Source organism: Chanodichthys erythropterus, chromosome 7 (genome assembly GCF_024489055.1).
Source record: "Chanodichthys erythropterus isolate Z2021 chromosome 7, ASM2448905v1, whole genome shotgun sequence".
In the NCBI taxonomy this organism is placed as follows: Eukaryota; Metazoa; Chordata; class Actinopteri; order Cypriniformes; family Xenocyprididae; genus Chanodichthys; species Chanodichthys erythropterus.
In genome coordinates, this window is record NC_090227.1 from 7,891,277 (window position 1) to 7,907,434 (window position 16,158).

Genomic DNA, 16,158 nt, shown 5'->3' on the forward strand with positions numbered 1-16,158 from the left:
TCCTTTGGTGCAAGAAACTTTGACTATATTGGTGAAAGAAAAATGTTACAAAAATTCAGTATATTTCACTGTACACTGTTTGTGTCACGATTCCTGTCACTTCCCGGACTCCAATTCCCATAATCCTCCCTGCCATTCACCTGCACACACTCCACACTAATCACTAATCACCACACCCAGCTTCAGCACATTTACCGGACTATAAAAGACTCTCATTCACCACGCATCATTGCGAAGTCTTGTTTCACCTTGTGTACAACTCTGAGCGTTATTAGCCTGTCTGTCTGTCTGTCTGTCTGTCTGCCTGCCTGTCTGTCTGTCTGCCTGCCTGTCTGTCTGTCTGCCACTGATCCTCTCTGTTATCCGTTACGATTCTCTGCTGCATACCTTTGGCCTGTATATTGTTACCTGGACTGTGAATGATATCTGCCTGCCTTGACTTCTGCCTGTACTGTGACCACGATTCTGCCTGTCCCTTGCTGTTCCTGTCTGCCCCTGTTTTGACCTGGACTGTATGACTACGCTCTTATCTAATAAAAGCTGCATTTGGATGCGAACCTGTTTCCCGCTTCGTTACAGTTTGCTATTAAAAATCATTTTATAATAATTTTCTTTTTTTTTTTACTTTTACTTTTTTTTTTTTTTTTTTCTTTTGACCAATCCACTGTCAAACTTCAAAATGCTCTTGGATGAAGGTGCACAGCTACTGCCTGCCTTACCTGCAAACTGTATTCCAGACACACGTCTACTCATACAATTTGCATACACCCAATTCAGTCTGCAAGCCCTTTTTTCTTGACAGAGTGATTGAAGGCTTGCCTTCAGCGAGGTTTTCTCTCAGAGCGGGTTAGCCGTCTGTCGCAGCTCGTGTGAATATGTCACCACGGATCGGTATGTGACCTGGGTGCGCAATGAGTCAGAACCCATTGACGGGCAAGGGTGTGCATCCTCCTCGAGGCTGCGGCCTGCCGTTATTGTCCCGCCTGTGGATCTGGAGTGAGGAATGGTGGTGTGGATGGAGGAAGGCAGTAAGTTTTATCACCATGTCCAAGAGCTGTAACTCAAGGAGCCCATGTCTTTGCCAGAGGTTACCTGCACCTTTTCTCTATCACTTTCTCTATTTCGCTCAACTTCGAGAAAATGGACACAACATGATTTGTAAATTATACAAAGCAGCTAGATACCTCACTGAGAGTAAGATGACCTGCTGCCATGTGTTGGCGAATTTTTTTAATTTATTTATTCATTTTTAATCGCTACTGAACGAATTCTGGGCGAATTTACTGACTCGTCCACTAATTTAGTTCACTTGAGGGATTGAAAGAAAACTAGTAAACATGCTCTGTCATGGAAACAATGTATAAACCTTAATTAAACAATTTAATAATCAATTAAAAAGCATTTTATACCTGTGTGATATTACGCTGTAGCCACAATGGACCAGCGGTTTGGAAAATGGATGAATTGAAGATTCGGCTGAGAGTGCCATCCTCTGGTCAGATGCAGGAATTGACATATGCAACCTTCGAATGCGACCTCTGGAGGATTCAGCCTTCAAAATGAGACACAGCTAGAGTGTTTTTTTTGTTTTTTTTTAGCATGTTAGCATATGATTACTACTTTAATGTAAGTTTATGAGATTATTTCTATAACCACAAGGTCTAAATCTTAAGTGATTGCTTCAAAAAGTAATGATACATATCTCCTTAAAAAGCCACTTGATTTGAGGTACAGTATCAATCACATTGTCAATTCATGTACATTCATAGCATAACCCAAAATATTGTTACATTTCACACTAAAAATTATAATTTAGAATTAGGGATTTCTTCCATAAATAATTAATATGCTTCCAGATATGTGGTTTCATAGTTTTAATGACTATTATTATTCTAAAATATGGAAAATAAAAATGTTAAGGAATAAGTAAGTGTGTTTAAACTTTTGACTGGTAGTTTATTTTTGCTCAAATGAAATGCAAAGTCTTTTCCGTGCATGCTGGGTACTAAAGGTCCACTGCTTTCAGAACTTTGCTGCTCATCATTCCTAATGAAAACACTCCCCACTGTTCCTCTCATACATATTCATTCTGCAAAAGGACAATGCGACACAGGCTACCTACAAACTGCAGCTGCGTTTCATGTTAACAAAGTTTTATAGTGTAGGAACAGTTGGAGCAACAGTTGGATATTAGGACTTTTTTTATTAAACATAAAAGTCAGTTCACAAATGTATTATCAATTATAACATTTTAGCAGCCGGGGAGCATTTTATGTTATGATTTAGTTATCTGTATTGGTTTCTAGCAGGTAAGGAGACATTTTGTATAGGCAGAGTGCTTCACAAAGTACAGAGAAAAGCTCAGAAAAAGTTACCTACTAGGTCACAGTTCATTTTCAATGAGAAGGGTCGGTGGTGACCGTGATTTCACCAAGTGCATCATGTTCCTGGACCAATATCTTTGTTGATCCTGGAACAACATTCCAATCAACCAACCAGTTTACAGTCTGTGTCAAGTTTAGGCTTACAACCAATGTTAGGAGCTTCTACTTCAGTGTCATTCAACATTTCTCTCTGATTTTAGATATAACTTATGGGTAGGGGTAGGGATAGGGGTAGGGCAACATTTTCAGACAGGCATGTTGTTCCAGGATCAACAAAATAGTTTGGCTAAATTGGCTATGCCAGGAAAAACAAGTTAATATTTTTTTATGTATTGTCAAATATACTTTTGAATTACTTATTTTTTGTTAAACATCAATGTTGGAAATTTCAGCAGGACAAGTACAAATCTAAAGGGGAAAAACTGCTTATTGTAAAGCCCTGATCTTGCATATGTTCCTCGTCTTCTCCGTTTTCCTGGCACAGCTCTGCCGCAGTGGATCAGCATGATAAATGACACTCAACTGGACAGCGGAGAGCAGCTCCATTGGGAGTGTCGAGCCACAGGAAAGCCCAGACCCACGTATCGCTGGCTGCGCAACGGAGAACCACTCAGCACACAGGTACACACACACACACACACACACAGAGACAGCTAAATCATAGGAAAGAGACATCTCTGAGATCTGTTTAATTTTTCAATTGTTTCTCAAATGGAAACTTTTGCTTAAGGCCAGAAACATACCTTACACAAGCACTCACAAATGCTTGGCCAACACATTGTGTGCATGTGGTTCCGTTGAACATATTTACACACACTCTTGCATTGCATAGACTACCGGTCAAAAGTTTGGAATAAGTAAGATTTTTGTTTTAATGTTTTAGAAAGAAGTCTCTTCTGCTCACCAATGCTGCATTTATTTGATCAAAAAAAAAAAAAACAAGTAAAAACAGTAATACTGTGAAATATCATTACAATTTAAAATAACTGTTTTCTATATTAATATATTTAAATTTCTTCCTGTTTTTGAAAAGCTTACGTTACTCCAGTCTTCAGTGTCACATGATCCTTCAGATATCATTCTCATATGCTGATTTGTTGCTCAAGAAACATTTTATTATCAATGTTGAAAACAGTTGTGCTGTTTAAAATTTTTTTAATACACTACCATTCAAGATTTTGGGGTAAGTATGTTTAAAATAATAATAATAATAATACTTGTATTCAACATGGATGCATTAAAATACATTTATAATGTTACAAAAGATATCTATTTCAAATAAATTCTGTTCTTTTGATATTTCTATACATCAAAGTATCCTTTGATGTATAGAAATAAACTGCAAAAAGAGCAAAAACTGTTTTCAACATTGATTATAAGTCTAGTCAAATTGTATTTATATAGCACAAATTTAACACAACTGTAGTTGATTCAAAGTGCTTTACAGTAAATCAGAAATTAAAATACGAAAGGAGGGAATAAATTGAGATAAAAGTCAAATATCAAACTCAATCAAACAAATTGTATATATATATAATATAATATACATGCACAGCATCACTTGAATGCTAAAGAGTAAAAATAAGTCTTTAAATTGGTTTTATTTTTAAAAACATCCAGTGATGGAGAAGCCCTGATACTCAAAGGTAGACTATTCCAGAGCTTTGGGGTGGCTACAGAAAAATCTCAATCACCCTTTGATTTGCAACGAGACTGAGGGACAGATAAAAGTAACTGATCACAAGATCTCAATGACCTAACAGCTGTGTATGGCTTAATAAGATCAGAAATATAATCCAAGGGGCCAAGATGTGCAATGCTTTGTATGAGAAAAGAAGGATCTTAAAGTCGGCTCTAAATTTTATGGGGAGCCAATGCAATAAGGCAAGGACAGGGGAGATATGATCCCTTTTTCTAGTTCCTGTCAGCAATCTGGCTGCCGAGTTCTGAACCATCTGTAACCGAGACAGTGTAGATTGAGGTAGGCCAACATAAAAAGAGTTGCAGTAGTCCAGTCGAGAAGAAATTAGTGCATGGATCACAATTTCAAGGTCTTTACTAGAAAGAAAGTGTTTCACTTTTGCACTTTTTTTAAGTTGAATAAAGCTACTCTTTACAACTGCATTTATGTGCTTGTCAAACTGGAAAAAGAGTCAAAATAGACACCAAGATTTTTTGCATGCGAGTTGTTGGTAGCAGCAGGACCGTTTTATTCGGTTTTATTTTCATTCAGTTGCAGTGAGTTTTTTGTCATCCAGGTCTTCATTGAGGCATGAGAAGAGATGATCTAATGAAAAGTCATTTCCTTGTTTGATAACAACCATTATTAATAATTTATCACCAATAATAGCTGATAGTAATTGAGCACTAAATCAGAATATTAGAATAATTTCTGAAAGATCATTTGACTCTGAAGACTAGGGCTGGGACAATGCATTGATTCTCGATTGGCAATACAATGAATTGGATCGATCCTGATATTTTCTTTCTCGAATCGATTCTGAGCTTAGTTTGAACAGCAGATGGCGCTCTAGGCTAGTTTTTAACCACACACTCAAATGCTCATGAAGAAGACTGCTGGAGAGCACTCGAGTCATGTAAGTGGTTAAATATACCTGTACCTTGGATCAGCATGCTTTTAGCGAGATTAATGTAAACAGCCCACTGCGAACACCCTTGTAATTCACTTCAAACTTTTCCAACTTTATGAATGATTATTTTAGGTTTAAGTGTTGTGTGTAAAGGAACTGGAAGCAAGCAGTGAACTGTTGTTTCTAAAGCACATAGTGCCATCTGCTGCTAAAAACTAAGCTCAGAATCGATTCGAGAGAGGATTGCGATACATTGGAAAATATCAGAATCGCTCCAGATTCTTTGTATTGCAAATCGAGAATCGATGTATTGTCCCAGCCCTACTGAAAACTGAAGTTACGGCTGCTGAAAATTCAGCTTTGCCATCACAGCAATAGATAGAAAACAGTTATTTTAAAATGTAATAATATTTAAAGATATTATTGTATTTATCAAATAAATTCAGCCTTGGTAAGCAGAAGAGACTTTTTCAAAATCATTACAAATTCTGAATTATTTTGACCGCCAATGTAGGTAAACACTCACACATTTTATTTTATTTATTTATTTATTTTTTTTAAAGCTCCTTGCTCAAAATCACACAACTTATCTCTGTATCCACTCCACACCACTCACATACTCCAGCCTGGAACGCTGGGAGCACAGACAAGCGAATTAATACAAACTGTGAATCTTCCCAGTGCTGTTGGACTGTTATAATAGCACTCTTGGAATGCTGCTCAATTAGATTTGAGAACCAGAACTATCTGTTGTTTAATGCATTATATCACTAAGTGGTTCTATAATGACAACTCACTTGTGACTTATGAAGGTCTCATGCTGGAGTCACTTTGGCAGATACTGTATGTAATTGACAATAAGTGTGCTTTGAGGAGCAGCCTGACAGGTGAACACACGGTTCTAAAGCGATTCTTGTCTCCCCACAGAGCAGAGTGGAAATGGTGAATGGGGAGCTTATCATTCACAGACTACAACAGGCTGATTCTGGAATGTACCAGTGCATCGCCGAGAACAAATATGGAGCCATCTACTCCAGCGCAGAGCTCAAAATACTGGGTAAATGTTTATACCTATTTCTAGCAGCTCATTATTTCAGGTTAGAATATAAACTGTATCCCAGTTGTGTACTTATGCACTTTTATGCCATTTTTAGTATAAGTAGTATGAGTAGCGTTCACACTGAATTTCCAAAAAGAAAAAGTACACTTCAAATACCTATGATGCACTTATTTAACTGACAAAATGTGTGTAATGATGGATAAATCATGCTCTTATCTGTCACAGCTTGCCTTTCACAATCATTATGTAGCGAAGTGGGAGGGGCATCAGACGCCGATGTCCGATGACACAATAACCTTATAAAATTCATTCACTAGATGGTTGGGAAATAATATGGAGTAGAGCTGGTGATGATTTAATTGAGTAAAAAATGGACTATTATTATTATTACTACTACTACTACTACTATTTTTCTCACCCACAAGGCCTTTTTTACATGAGCAGAAAATTGTTGTTGCAGACTAAGAAAGTTTTGCTTATTTGATTCAGGAATGCAAATTTGTCACCTTTCTAGAAAAATTTTATTTAAAAAAATTGTAATTTGTAAGATTAATAAATTCATAAAGCTTTGGAATGACTTGAGGGAGAGTCCCTTTAAGGTTTTCCTTGAAAATCTTTATGGTTTAACTCAGTGGTTCACAGCCTAATGCTATTATAATGCTATTAGCAGTTAATATTATGAATATTATGATACCTGGACAATTACATTTAAACAACTACATTTAGCAAAATGCTACTCACCATTAATGTTGTCGGAAGCTGGCCAATTTGGCGGAGTCACAGCACAATGTAGTGTGACTGTAGGTTGCAAAGATGTGTGAAAATGGGCATTTGCATATGTATGTTGATCCAAATATGGAAAGCACTTTTGAACAAAATCTACCCATAATAACCCATGGGTAAAACTGATAACCCATGGTTTAATAATTAATGGTTTCATTTCATTTTTTATGATTTAATAAAACAAAATTTAATAAAATAAATGTAATAACATAAGTATAGTAATATTAATTTAAAGGATTAGTTCACCCAAACATGAAAATTATCTAATAATTTACTCACCCTTAAGCCATCTTAGGTGTTTATGAGGTGTATATTTTTTCTTTCTGCCAAACAAAATTGGAGTTATATTAAAAAATATCCTGGCTCATCGTAGCTTTAAATTGGCAGTGATTGGAGGATGAGTTTTTGAAGTCCAAAAAAGTGCATCCATAGATCATAAAATCATGTAAGACAAATATCATCATTTAAAACTTTATGAAGTAAAATAATGAGCTTCTGGCACTCATTTGACATATGTCCAAAAAGTGTTAAAGGTGCCCTCGGATGAAAAATTAAATTTATCTTGGCATAGTCAAATGACAAGAGTTCAGTACATGGAAATGACATACAGTGAGTCTCAAACACCATTTTTTCCTCCTTCTTGTATAAATCTCATTTTTGTAAAAGACCTCCGAAGAACAGGCGAATCTCAACATAACACCGACTGTTGTGTAACAGTCGGGGTGTACGCCCCCAATATTGGCATATAATATAAGCACACTTGCAGTCTGTATAATTCATAAACACAACTTCATTCTTTATAAATCTCTCCAACAGCGTAGCATTAGCCGTTAGCCACGGAGCACCATCAAACTCAAGCAGAATCAAATGTAAACAATATAACAGTATACAATACTCACATAATCTGACGCATGCATGACGAACACTTTGTAAAGATCCATTTGAGGGTTATATTAGCTGTGTGAACTTTGTTTAGGCACTGTTCAAGGCAAGCACGAGCTCCGTGGGCGTGGAGCAGGAGAATTAAAGGGCCAGTAGCCCTGAATCGGCTCATTTATAATGATGCCCCAAAATAGGCAGTTAAAAAAATGAATAAAAAAAAAATCTATGGGGTATTTTGAGCTGAAACTTCACAGACACATTCAGGAGACACCTTAGACTTATATTACATCTTTTTTAAAAAAGTTCTAGGGCACCTTTAACTTCCGCAATGTAGTACACGATGTACTACACGCTATAACGTAGGACATAACGAAGTACGTCAAGGCATTTTGTACTATGTCGCGGAAGTTAACACTTTTTGGATGTAAGTCTGAATCATGGAATAATTTTCATTTTTGGGTGAACTATCCCTTTAATGGGTTTCATGAAGTGAAGAAAGTATTTTTTTTCCTTATTAAAAATATGCCCCCAGTTTCACAGACAAGGCTTACGCTAGTCCCAGACTAAAATGCATGTTTGAGCTGTTTAAACTGAAAGCAACTTGTATTGACATCTAAAAATATATCAGTGCCATTGTTTTGTCTGAAGATGCACAGCAGTAAAGTTTTTTTTTTTCTTTTTTTCTTCTTCTTCTTCTCTCTAGGGTACATTTATAAAAGCTACTTAAATGCCCTAATTGAACTATAAAGCCTAATCCTTAATCCTGGTCTGTGAAACCAGCCCATAGTGTTTAAAAAACACTATATAGAGTCTAGAATGAGGTTTCCACATATCCTCATGTCGACTATAAATTTATATTATACTCTCAAAACTTCTAGGGGTTCCCATCTTTGTCGCTTTTTCACCCCTGATGCATTTGCATCCCTGTTGAATATTCCTTCTGTCACATATAGTGGTGGTAACCAACGCGTGTGAAGAAGGCCATCTATATAAACAGTCTTTAATAAACAAACAGAACACACAAGAGAATTCCAGGAGCGTAAACGCTAATCCACACATTAAACAAAGACTTGAACCGACAAGGGACAATTCAAACTCAGGGCTATAGCCTAAATACATGGCAACTAAAAAGGGTTAATCAAGAAACCGAAATCAAGAACAAAACTAAACATAACTCTGACACCTTCAAGATATTAAGGCCAGTATCATATTACTAACAAAGACATTTTTATATATTTGTACTTATTTCCTAATCATGAAAAGTGGCCGGCACACATGGTGAAAGCAGTTAAAAGCAGATGCAAGTATAAGTAAAAGTAATGGGTATATTGAGTAGAGTTTAGTCTGGGTGAACAATGTTAAAAAGACCATTTAACCCCACAGGTAAAGCTTGCCACTCTCTTTCTCTCTGTGAGCGTTGAGCATACTGGCTATTGACAGGTGACTTTCAATCACACACAATGAATAATCCTGAAGTCATTGCAGAATGACAACGAAGACAAAACAAGGCCAAGAAGCAATCAATTGCTACTTTCTTTGAACTGAAAAAGTCTGTTTCAGAGACTGAAAAGTCTGCTGGCAGCCCATTTGAGGAAGAAAGAAACCGGTGATATCGAGATAGGTGTCCACAAGGATTGGCTAAACTGAAGACTGCACAGACAAAGCTGTCACAAACAGCCCCGCACTATGACAGAGGAAGGCCGGCAAGAGGAAAAAAGAGAAAAAGAATGGGGTTGAGGAGAAAAAAAAAGTTATGTTGGATCAGTTTTAGCTTGTTTGTCAGTCTCGGTGCAATCAGAACAAGAAATGTTAGAGTCGTTTATGAAAATGCCAGGGCTCTCCCTGTCTGGATGCTCAGGACGAAACAAAGGAGAGATGCAGACTGGGATTGCGTGTTTACTGGAGACACCCTCATTTTCTCCCTGTCAGCTTTGATTGTCCCACACATTCCAAGATGCATGCAGTCGTCTTTTCGTCACTTTCCTGGGGGTCATTTTCATTTACATTCCTCATTATGCTCTTTTGTTTGTCCACAGAGCTCTCATCATTCTAAGACAAGATGAACACAAACAAATGACTCTTTCTTTTGACAGCATTCATGTTTGATTTATTGTTGAAGCCTAATGACTCAATGTAGGAGAAAAAGAAAAATATATTAATGTTCAATGCTCAGTGTAGGAGATACGTATACATAAATCACTGCATTTCAGCTTAAAAGGGTTAGTTCACCCAAAAATGAAAATTCTGTCAATTATTACTTACCCTAATGCCGTTTCATACCCATAAGACCTTCATTAATCTTCAGAACACAAATTAAGATATTTTAGTTGAAATCCGTGAGGCCTTCACAATGACATTTCCTCTCTCAAGATCCATAAAGGTACTAAAAACATATTTAAATCAGTTCATGTGAGTACAGTGGTTCAATATTGATATTATAAAGCGGTATTTTTGGTGCGCCAATGTAATATTTTATATTTTTGGTGTGCCAAAAATGTGATGAAAAAAGTGATGGCCGATTTCAAAACATTGCTTCAGGAAGCATCGGAGCACAAATGAATCAGCGTATCGAATCATGATTTGGATCGCTTGTCAAACTGCCAGTGGCTGAATTTGATACACTGATTCATTTACTGAAGGTGAGTAATAAATGAGGGAATTTTCATTTTTGGGTGAACTAACCCTTTAATTACTCACTCTCATGTCGTTCCACACCCGTAAGACCTTCGTTCATCTTTGGAACACAAATTAAGATATTTTTGATAAAATCCGATGACTCAGTGAGGCCTGCATTGCCGGCAAGATATTTAACAATTTCAGATGTCCAGAAAGCTACTAAAGATGTATTTAAAACAGTTCATGTGACTACAGTGGTTCAACCTTAATGTTATGAAGCAACGAGAATACTTTTTGTGCAGCAAAAAAAACTAAATAATTACTTTATTCAACAATATGTAGTGATGGGAGATTTCAAAACACTGCTTCATGAACTGCTTTGTTTCAATTCAGTGGTTCGGAGCAGTGTTAATTTTGGCAGCCATTTTTGATTTAGTCTTAGTCTTTATCTTCAGACGAAAATGCTCTTTAGTCTAAGTCACATTTTAGTCATTCATATTTTAATCTAGTTTTAGTCTTAGTCATTACTTTTAGTCAAACTACGGTTACCAACATTAATTTTGATAGCTATTTTATATGTAGTCTTTAGACAAAATAGTCATAATTACTTACTAAATAATTACTTTATTCAACAATATGTAGTGATGGGAGATTTCAAAACACTGCTTCATGAACTGCTTTGTTTCAATTCAGTGGTTCGGAGCAGTGTTAATTTTGGCAGCCATTTTTGATTTAGTCTTAGTCTTTATCTTCAGACGAAAATGCTCTTTAGTCTAAGTCACATTTTAGTCATTCATATTTTAATCTAGTTTTAGTCTTAGTCATTACTTTTAGTCAAACTACGGTTACCAACATTAATTTTGATAGCTATTTTATATGTAGTCTTTAGACAAAATAGTCATTATAATTTTTTCTCTTTAGACCAATTCATTTAAGCTCATGAAAAATATGAATCAAGCAAGGTAAGAGACTGTACTGACATTGCACTCTTAGCAGTGGCACTTGTGCAATTGTACATATCCTCTTTCAGTGGTTCTCAAACTTTCTAGAGTGTCGCACATCCTTCTGTGTACCCTCTCTTTTCCACTTAGACTGCAGTTACACATTTCCATTAAGGGACAATATTTGCCTTCTTAAATCGATTTTTCTAGTGTATTTTTTTACCTTTATAAATACCCTTGGCCTTGTAAAATAAATAATGCCTTAATGATAAAACGAAGTGATACTTTTAAATCTTACATTAAAACCGCCAGTAGGTGGTGGTTAGTCACTGTTTTTATGTGTGAATCACCGAGTCATTCATTCTTTCAGTATCAAAGCAAGCGGCTGAATTTATGAATGAATCATTGAATCATTGACGATTCAAGGGTATGTTTTTGTCTCGAAGAGAGTTTTAATCTTAAATCTACATGCAGTCTGTGTCTATATTTGTTCTTCATTCTAATAAGTGCTAAATCCCCACTTTCACAAAGGTAACATTAGCCTATATTGTCGAGAACATACTAATGTAGCGCTAGCCTGGGTGCCAGCCCGAACCCCGCCCACAACATTTTTTGGACGGGAAGTTCGGTCTGGACTCGATCCATTGTGGAGTAATTATGCTCGGCTCCCTGAAGGCCGAGCCAATCAAATTGCCAGGGCGGGCTTTAATCGATGATGGACAGCCTATCTGCGGTTACGTAACCACCCACGTCATCAAAGAGCGCTTGGGTTGAATTGGTTTTCACCAACGATGACTGCAACTGGAGAAGTAAGATGTTTAGATTCCGCTATCACGTCTGTAATAAAAGAAATCGACAGCGCATTAATTTTAAAAGACGAACAAAGAACCGCAAACAAGGCATTTGTCGATGGGAAAGATGTGTTTGCCGTCCTTCCAACGGGATTCGGCAAAAGTTTAAGTACAAGTTCAACATACGTCACTTACTGCGTTGCTCTGATTGGTTGTAGGTCTATCCAATTGAGTGCAGAGTTTTTTTTTTACTGGTTCGGTTAAGACACGCCCCATAATTCAAGTGCAATGGAGCAGTATCAGACTCACATTCTGTCTAGAATATGAGTATGACGAAGTCAGGCTAATGTAGCGCGATGCTGGCTTGTGTTTAGACCGCGAAAGATTAGGTAATCTGATCGAATATCGTGTATATACAACATTTTACATTTTAAGGTGGAGTGGAATAAAATGAGCGGCACTTTTCGCATACGCCAGTTTGAGAACCACTGCTGGATATCAGCCTGCACTTTGGTCCCAGATTTAATCAGTAAACGAGCAGCGCAATATAGACACTTTAATTTAAGTAGAAAATCTCAAATTAAGAGCGCTGAACTCCAGCTTACTTGTGTTTTCAGATCATCCGCGCTTCAGTGTAGAGACGGCTTGTGTGTGGGGTTGCCAGATTGCAAAGATTAAGTATAATGTGTTCTTTTAACAGAAAAGCTCTGATAGTGGGATTAAATTCTGGGAATCTGGCAACCGTAAGCGTGGCCGCTCGTAAAGACAGTCTGTAATGTTTTGTCTCCTTTATTCGACAAAAACAAAAAGTAATTTCAAAGAGTGATTTTGGTCAAGTGTTTAGTCTTTTAGCCACATTTCAGTCTCGTCTTTTTTTTGTCAAATTAACACTGGTTCGGAGCATGTATCAAACTGCCAAAGTCACATGATTTCAGTAAACAAGGCTTTGCTACATCTTAAGTGTTTCGAAATTTCAGTGGTTCATGTGACTTTTGATATCAGTTTGATACATGCTCCGAACCACTGATTCGAAACAAAAGATCCGTAAAGCTTCAAATGTCTCTGTCTTTAGTAGCTTTCTGGGCATCTGAAAGTGTAAATTATCTTGCTGGCAATGGAGGCCTCAATGAGCCGTCAGATTTTATCAAAAATATCTCAATTTGTGTTCTGAAGATGAACAAAGGTCTTACGGGTGTGGAACAACATGAGGGTGAGTACTTAATGACAGAATTTTCATTTTTGGGTGAACTAACCCTTTAAAAAAAAGGTTAAACATACAGAAAAAAACATGGGTGAAATGCGTATTTGTCACAGATGTTTCTGGTGTTATTGCCACATGGGGACAATTGGTAAAAAAAATGAACAATATTAAATGCTAGACTTAGAACATGCAATTTTCAGAGAGAATGTGACTCACTGAATATCCCCCCTCAATGGTCCATTTCCCTCCTGTCGCAAAGTGCTTGTTTAGTTCTCTGGAGTGACAGTCAGAAGGAATGCTTTTTTTTTTTGGGTGTATTTGTGACAAATCCTCCTGTTACTCAGCGCCTATGGGGAGAGCTGTCGTCCATGACTTAGTCTATTCTCTGTTATAAATGTGAGCACATATTGCAGTGACATATTACACGGCTAACAGCAGCCTTCATTCAGATGAGCCATAGCTGCAGGCTGACTCGGGTGCCGCCATATCCGCATGCGTGCCATTGCCATGCCGCTCGTACCCTCGAGGCCAGTGGAGTGGGCGGCCCAGAGTGAACCGTGGGACGTCGAGTATGAAAGACCTCTTAGTATTCACAATGAGAGATGCATGTCAAAACTCCCACTTAAAATCATACACTAAGACTGTCTTAAATGTATGTCACACACAGAGTATGCACACATATATTTGTTACCACAAAGACATGCACATGCCCCACTCCTGGCTTAAGAAAGTCATTCATTGGTCCAGACTCTCTCAGCATGTTCTGAGGGTGGTGGATTGTGGGGCCCTTTGGCAATTCCAGAGATTAAAATGTCATCTTTTCTAATGTCACCCGTAAAAAACATGGTGCAACCTTTGACTAAACACTCCTGACGAGGCCTGTCAGCATGTAGCTACAGGCCCCAGAAGGCTCCAGCAGCTCTGCAGACATCATCACTTTTAGCCCATATGTGTTTAGCTCTGCTCACTAGAAAACCATCACACAATGTTCTCCCCAGCCACTGGAGTACATGTCCTTGAAAAGCTCAGGCCTCTAATGCAGTCTCTTCAAACATGAGCATCAGTATGCAGGATTGACCATCTCATAAGTCATGGGATATAGTGCTGCAGATATTTTTGTAGGCCAACAAATGAGTTAGCATTGTAGCGCTTTTGGTTCCATCGTCCTTAAAGGATTAGTTCACTTTCATATGAAAATTAGCCCAAGCATTACTCACCCTCAAGCCATCATAGGTGTATATGACTTTCTTCTTTCTGATGAACACAAACAGAGATATATTAATAAATATCCTGACGCATCCGAGCTTTATAATGGCAGTGAGCGGGATCAAAGCGTATGAGCTGAAGAAAGTGCTTCCATCTACATTCATCCATCATAAACTTACTCCACATGGCTCCGGGGGGTTAATTAAGGCCTTCTGATGTGAAGTGATGCATTTGTGTAAAAAAAAATCCATATTGAAGTAAAATATCTAGCCTTCTGTATTCTACTTATGAAGAAAGTGTAAAACTCTCATAGTTCAAAAAACTTACGCTACGTCCTACGCCTTCCCTATTTAACTTACGAAAAAACTTAACTGACGCGACACCATTTATTTTTGATCAAAGTGCATACTACATATACAAACTTTCACTGTCAAAGTGCGCACAATTGTAGAAATACACGTTTACCTCAGATTTCATTAGATAGAATTTATATAACATGTACACAGAGTTTCATAATTACAGAGGTCATAAAATGTAGTTTGCTAGGGGGGTTTGGGTGCATGCTCCCCCGAGAAAATTTAGATTTCCTTGGTGTACATATGTGCATTTTTAAGACGTTTAGACCAACAAATTGGATAACAACAGCTTTAATCGCATGTTTGGCAATTTCATTTTCAAACGACAGTCATTGCTCGTAGTATTGCGCTTTATTTAAACTATAATAAAGTAATTATGCAGCACGCGCCGGCGCATTTGCGCATGCAATTCTTGAGTGCGCTCCACGAGCACAGTATAATGACTGATTTGACAGTCGTGTTAATTTTTAGTGAGTTTTACCGACATAGCCTGACAACATCTCATCTGACCGCAGTTCACTGTTGTTCAAGTGAAGCTCCCTCGTCATCACCTGCACCTTTTCCGCGCTTGTTTGACTTGCGCCAGGCACTGAGGTGAAGTCGGAATGCGTCTCTGAAAAGTGTCCCGTTTGTTGTGTTGTAAAGAGACAGTTCTATATAAACGCAGCGTTTTATTTGGCGATGTTTTAAAAAAACTATTTTTATTTTTGGTATTTTATATGCTCTGTTGGTGGTTTGTGAAGTAGCATCACCCGGGAGGGATATTTTTTTTTTTTTTATCCCCACCAGGGATAAAAATAATTCAGCAGAGGCAGGGATACATAGACCAGACCATAAACCATTTATACATTAATTTTAAACAATAAAACGTTTTGTAATAACCTAAAGTAAATTACCCCTACATATTGTTTTGTTTGATTGTGTAATTTGCTTTTTGAATCGTGGAAAAACCGTTATTTCTATTCTAAAAAAATATTATCCAGAGTCATGACCATTTGGATTACACTCATGCTGATATTGTACTATTTGATGATCAGTAGTGGTTCGCTAAATATAATAATTCAATAAGCTTTCAGGCTACAATAAGCACTTAACTTTAAATAACTTTAAAAATATATATTAAATAGATAATAAAAATATCTAGATAGCTGGCTGACTAAAGTAGGCTAAGTTTGAAAATGATAGAATTTGTACATGGAGTTATTATATAAAAAGATACTTAATTTCTTTACAATTTATAGGTGTTATTATAACAGTCAGTTATGTAAGTTTTATGATTAATAGCTTCTAGCAACATTAAATCCAGGAGAGAAGACAGTTCTAAAGAAAAAGCATGTTTGATTTACA

The 16,158-nt window shown here is 37.1% G+C and overlaps 1 protein-coding gene across 1 annotated transcript in view; it reads left to right on the forward strand.

Moving 5' to 3' along the window:
* The window catches only part of cntn5 (contactin 5), a 204,115-nt gene that overhangs the window by 109,735 nt on the left and 78,222 nt on the right, over positions 1-16,158 (forward strand). Inside the window, exons 8-9 of the mRNA XM_067388973.1 lie at positions 2,869-3,005; positions 5,903-6,032. Coding sequence (XP_067245074.1) covers positions 2,869-3,005; positions 5,903-6,032 — 267 coding nt within the window. The remainder of the gene's footprint in view (positions 1-2,868; positions 3,006-5,902; positions 6,033-16,158) is intronic.